We start from the raw sequence: 6,366 nt of genomic DNA, 5'->3' as shown, positions 1-6,366 counted from the left end.
TGCTAACCCTTCCTCGTACGTAACTGACTCCCGAAATCGTTTTCTCAAATTTCGTAGACCAGAATAATTTTTAAGGTGGGCCGATCACACCTCAATAAAGGATCGGTGGCGACTCCAATTTTTATTTCTTTTAAGTCGACAACTAAATTTTTGTTTTCAAAAAATGGTTTCGACAAATATAATATAAAAAAATTAATATGAGATGACCAGGCCGGGCTCAGGTTTTAGCATTTTTATCCAGGCAGGGTTTGGGCAAATTTTTAGACCCATTTTTCGGGCCGGACTTGAGGATAACAAATGGGCCTAAATTTTTTCTTGAGCTCAACCCATTATCACCTCTATTTAATACTATTTCCAAATGTATATAATAATGTTTTAATTATACACGCAAACTAGTATATAACAATGTTTAAATTTTATTTTATTAACTTATGATTTAATTTTAAATCCTTAGCCTTTAACAGTGACTAATCCATTATATCTCAACCTCCAAAGATTGTGTATAAAGAGGAGTTGAGTTGAAATGTTTAAAAAGATAAATAGAGAAAGTGGTTGGTAACACAATTGTTGGGGCTGTGGGCGAAACGTGTTTTGTAGAATTTATGGAACAAAATAACATTTAATTTTAAAATATAAAATTATTTAATCTTCTTAATTTGACATTATTCTTCAATTATTTAACTTTTGCTCCAATTAGTTGTCTGTTCCTTTGTTCAATTTTATAAGAAATAAGATAGATAGATAAATGTATAATTAAAACTTTTGTATTTGTTAATAAATTCTTGACTTAATAGTAAGAGCATTTTGAATTTGATTTTAAGCAACTCCAAGAACTTTTGTATGGTAATAAATCTATTCAACTCATTCACTTCAGTGGACTTATTTTTAAACACTTATGAAACTACAAAAATAATTAATAAGAACTTACTATAACAAATAAAAATATGGATTAAATTGATATTTTGAAATCAATATATATAATATAAGCAATAAATGGAAGGTAATGTTGAGTATGGTTGTTGAATACTCCAAAGTGTAAAAGAAAAAGTTTGAAGAAGCTAAATCAGCATATGGATAATTAGCATCTCACCAACCATTTGATCTTCAACTTTACGGGAAAAATGACAAGCAATGCAGTGCTAAAGTAAGATTGTGATTGAAAATTAACTGCTCAATCGATTTATACCACTAAATTTTATTTATTATAGTTTTTGTTCTTCTGTCTAACGGTGTCGTTTAGTTTTTGCTCTTTTGTTCACTTGATGAAAGATGAACAAATTAGCAGGGATTAAAATTTTCCAGAAAAAAAGATTTCTTCTTATCCCAAGTGTTGTGATTCATTTCTATTTGATAGTTGTATAAGATTAATATTATCTTCTTTCCCTTTGCAATTTTCCCATTGCACTAGGAAGCTTTCATCTTGAGTTTACAGGTAATTTTTTCTTCCTTGTATATTTTTTGATTGGTTGTCAATTTTAATATTGTTAACTTTGGGCATTTTGATTTGTTGCTTTTCAGTTTAGCTTTCATCTTGGATCGGTCTTTGTTCATGGTTGATTTTACTAGACTGAAAGAGGGAAAGATTCTTACTAAACTTATTTTGATGCCTTTACTATCCGTCTGCATTTGGCTGCTAGAAATAATAATTATAAGATGATTGGCTTTGATTCTACCTCTTTTACTAGGACTAGTCTTTTTAGTGCATGCTGAAGGTAAAAGTAATGGGTTGTGAGATGAATTGCTTCTTCTTCTTCTTCTTCTTCTTTTTGATGTGCTATTATGAATGAAGTTAATTTCAATTGGCAATGTGTAGTGTCAAGCAAGGTTGGTTCTGATGGCTTTTTCCATTAAAAGATGATAAGAAAATGAAAGCATAGAAGCAAACTTAACAAAAAGAATAGCTAAAAGCTAGGATTCAAATAGCGGTCCGATACCAGAATAGCGGCCGTTATATAGCGGTAGCGGCACGTCCGAAACCGCTTTTGCTGAAAATAGCGGTGTGAAGCGGAGTCACGCCAATAGCGGTGGGTCGCGGCTGCAATTTAACGGGTAACGGCCAATTGCGGCAATAACGGGCCGCTATTCCCGTTATTTTCCGTTACAGTAAATTAAAAAAAAGTCATCCCCTCAAACAAAAATATCAACAGAAACAATGAAAAACAAAAGGGAATATATTCCCCTACCCGCAAAGTGCAAAATCAGAGAGCTTTCAATCAAAAAAACTAAAAAGAAGTAAAAAACAGAAAAAAGTAATCAAAAGTTTCAAAACTCAAAAGCAATAGAAAAAGAAATATGAAATTCTGTTTCTTATATATGGGCAAACAACAAGCAGCAGATGAAAGCAAGGAGGAGCCGACTGCCGAGGACTTGAATCTGAAAAGCAAACCCTGCCGGCCTGCCCTAATCACTTGCACATTCAGACTTCAGAGATCGATAATTTTCAAGTAAGTAGTACCTGAAATTTTGTCTTGATTTTTGCTTGTTTGTCTTGAATCTGCAGTGCAGTGCAAATATGTTCTTTAGAATTAACTATTGAGGACACCATTTGAAGCTTGAAGTTTCAACAGCAGTAGAGATAGAGATTCGGCCATTTTTGTTGAGATGAGTTGGAGACTTTTGGAGCCTTGGAGGCTACTGGTTAGGGTGTTACTTGTTAGGGTTAGGGAATAGATTAGAAAGAAAAGAATCGTTTCATTTTCTTTTATTTTTTCTGTTTTTTGTTTTGGATTGTGGCTTTATTGATTTGGCAATTGGCATGCTGCTGAGCTGCTCTGTTTTGTTTCTTCTTTGACTCTTGTTTTACTCATTAATTAGGGGCAGCCACCGTCCATTTTAACCACTAGAAAATAGGCATGTAAATTGTGCTTTTATCCACCTGTCAATTGTTAAAAATTGTCTTAAAATAATTATTAGAAAATTTCTTTATTAAATTTAAAAATACATATATAAATTTCTGGACACAATTTTTAATATGACATGTACTTTATAGTTAATTTTCCCCTTAAGTCCCTTGAGTAAATATAAATGTACTTTATAGTTAAATTTCCAACGAAATTTATAGTTAAATATGACATGTACTTTATAGTTAAATTTCCAATGAAATGGTACCTTCAAATATAAATGTTAAGCAATTTAAGAATCTAATTGTAACAAGTAAATAAAAAAGTAAAACATATCTAAGAAAAGAGAAAAAAACATTCATTTTATTTAGAAACAATAATGAAAGAGCCCAAAATTTAAAGAAGAATATTGCATGACCCAAATATTATAAATGAAAGAGCCCAAAATTTAAAGAAAAATCTTGCATGACCCAAATATTTATAAATGAAAGAGCCCAAAATCTAAAGAAGAATCTTGTATTGACCCAAATATTTATAAACTCATATTAGAGAGAAAAGAAGAAGAAGCTTTAGAAAGACTTCTCATTTATTAGCAAAATTAACACAATAAAGAAAAAAAACTTTAGATTTAACTTAAGAAAGTTTAAAAAAGATTTTTAAATATAATTTAGTTTGCATAATAAGAAAATTTTGAATTTTTAAATTTGGTCCAATTTGAATTTAAATTTTATTAAGATGGAACAAAACAAACTATTTATACCAAAAACTTTGGAACCAAGTAATAATGGGTTATAATGTATTGTTGTTTTTTTTTTAAAAAAATAAATAATGTATGGATTATACAATAAATTTAAATTGTTCATGTTAATGATATTTACTTTTTTTTTGTACTATATTGTTGATAATATAAGAAATGAGTTGCTTATATTTCTAAATATATTTTTATGTTTCTTATATATAAATAAAAATAAAGCATGCCACCATGTGAAGAGTTCCCGACTAAAGGATTGGATGGTGCACCAAGTAATGATATAGGTTGGCACTTTGGAACTCAAGTGCCAAATGCGAAAGGAAATATCGTATGTAAACTTTGTGGTAAAGTTGTGAAAGGAGGAATAACAAAATTTAAAGAGCACATTGCTCATAAAACCGACAATGTTGCACCATGCCCTAATGTTACTGGTATGTGATACTTTATTATTATTTTTAAATGTTATTGTAAATTTATCAATAAAGATTATATATAATTGATAATAATATAAAACGTGAATTATTTTTATTTTATTAATAGGTGTCATTAGAGAAAGTATGATGAATTTGCTGAAAGAAGGAAACACAAAGAAAGTAGACAAAAAGAGGAGAAAAGATGAATTCTTATCTCAATTGAGAGAAGAGGAGGATGAACACGAGGAATTCATTGATGAGGTTTCTGCTATAAGGCAAGCAACTCGAGAAAGTATTCAATCACAACATGAGTGGCATAGAAGGGAAGAATTCAGACGAAGTACTGGTGCTTGGGATAACATTTATGAAGAAGGGCGATCTTCTCAAGGATTAGCTAGAGAATATCATAGAGAAAGAACAAGTAAATCCATCCCAAGTGAGTCTGAGTTTACCTTAAGGGGAGCTATACCTGAATTGGTTAGAAGCAAAAGTTCAAAGCAACCAAAGGTCAATGGCTCTTTTTTGAAGAGTTTTAGAAGGAAGATAGGTGAAGCGGTATCTAAATTTTTAATATATGAAAGACTTCCTTTTCAATTAGCAAGCTCTCCACAGTTGTATAACTTAATTCAAATGTCAATAGAAGTTGGACAAGGTGTAAAGTTCCCAACACCTTATGAGGTTTCAGATGTGTATTTGGAGTCAGAGTATCAACGAGTTCATGATTGGGTAAATAGACTAAAGACTCATTGGAAAGATTTGGGTGCAACTCTAATGTGTGATGGTTGGACCAACAGTTTGAATCAAATGCACATCATTAATTTCCTTATTTATTGCAGTAAAGGAACCATTTTTTGGAAATCAGTAGATGTCTCAAGTATCCGTAGTAGAGATGTTGAATTCTACTACTGTTTGTTAGATTCAGTTATAGAAGAAATTGGAGAAAATTACATTTTCCAAATAGTGACTGATAATGAGGCAGCAATGAAAGCTAGTGGAAAAAAATTAATGTTGAAAAGAAAACATCTATATTGGACCTCATGTGTAGCTCACTGTTTAGATTTATGCCTTGAAGATATTGAGAAAGAGCATAGTGTAGCAAAAGTGTTAGATGAGGCAAAGAAAGTGACTTGGTTTATATACAATCACATTTGGACTGTTGATTTGATGAAGAAGTATACACAAGGGAAACAAATACTTCGCCCCGCTCTTACTCGATTTGCAACTCATTTCATTCAACTTGAGGAGATAACAAGACAAAAGCAAGGTCTGAGAGAAATGTTCAATTCAAAGGTCAGTATTTTATAATTAGTTAATATAATTACTTAAATCTAGCAACCTTTAGTGATTTTATTAGTTCCAAATAATTTAAATTATATTATTTTAAATTTTTCTTATGAATATATAGGAATTTAAAGAATCAAAGTGAGGACAGCAAAAGTCAGGGCCTGCTTATGAAGCCAAAAAAATTGTTTTGGGAAAAGATTTTTAGAAAAAAGCCAATGACCTCATAAAAGTTTACGAGCCCTTAGTAAAAGTATAGAGGCTGGTGGATAGCGATGAAAAACCAACGATGGGCTTTATTTATGATGCTGTTGATAAAGCTAAACGAGCAATTCAACAAGATTATCGATATTTCACAGAGTATGAAAAGATTATTGACAATAGATGGAATTTTATGCTTTCCGACTTGCATTCAGCTGGTAAGATAAAATGTTTCATAAAATTAAGAACTATTTTTATATTTTATTATTTTAAGCTTTAGATTATTATTTGATGATATTCTTATAAACTATACTTAGGTTATTTTCTCAATCCTCAATTTCAATTTGGGGTGGAGCATTCTGAGAATGTACTAATAGAAACATTAGAAGGTACAAGATCAGTAATTGAAAGATTAGAACCTTCTCTTGACACTCAAATCAGAATGGTTAACCAGATTAGATTCAAGTACTATTATTTGTAACTTAGTTACATAATTTGAAATAGAATTTTTATTTTTATTTTTACTCTATCTTTTATTTATGCAGTTGTTACTATTTAGAGATAAACATGAGACATTCGGTACTCCACAGGCACAAAGAGCTTGGAAGCAAATGAATCCGGGTAAACAGTTAATTAAATTATTTAATTTAATTTATATTATTTAATTATATTGTACATTTTAAAGTTATTTTGAAATTTAAATAATATTATGCAGCTGAGTGGTGGATAATATATGGCACATGTGTTCCCGAATTACAAAAATTAGCAATTAAAGTGCTTAGTCAAACAACTTCAGCATCAAATTGCGAACGAAATTGGAGCACATTTAGCTATATTCACACCAAGGCAAAAAATAGGTTAAAGTATAAAAAACTTGAAA

At 30.5% G+C, this 6,366-nt stretch overlaps 1 protein-coding gene across 1 annotated transcript; it reads left to right on the top strand.

Moving 5' to 3' along the window:
• Positions 1 to 1,245: 1,245 nt before the first annotated feature.
• On the top strand, positions 1,246 to 5,430 carry LOC105786887 (uncharacterized). The gene is made up of 5 exons (XM_012613360.2): positions 1,246 to 1,432; positions 1,519 to 2,444; positions 3,814 to 4,022; positions 4,132 to 5,294; positions 5,410 to 5,430. The coding sequence occupies exons 2-5, from the start codon at positions 2,293 to 2,295 to the stop codon at positions 5,428 to 5,430; spliced, it is 1,545 nt and encodes a 514-aa protein (XP_012468814.2). The 5' UTR covers positions 1,246 to 1,432; positions 1,519 to 2,292.
• The last annotated feature ends 936 nt before the right edge of the window (positions 5,431 to 6,366 follow it).

Source organism: Gossypium raimondii, chromosome 1 (assembly GCF_025698545.1).
Source record: "Gossypium raimondii isolate GPD5lz chromosome 1, ASM2569854v1, whole genome shotgun sequence".
Lineage (NCBI taxonomy): Eukaryota > Viridiplantae > Streptophyta > Magnoliopsida > Malvales > Malvaceae > Gossypium > Gossypium raimondii.
The sequence above is the reverse complement of the archived record's forward strand: the minus strand, read 5'-3'. Positions and strand labels throughout refer to the sequence as shown.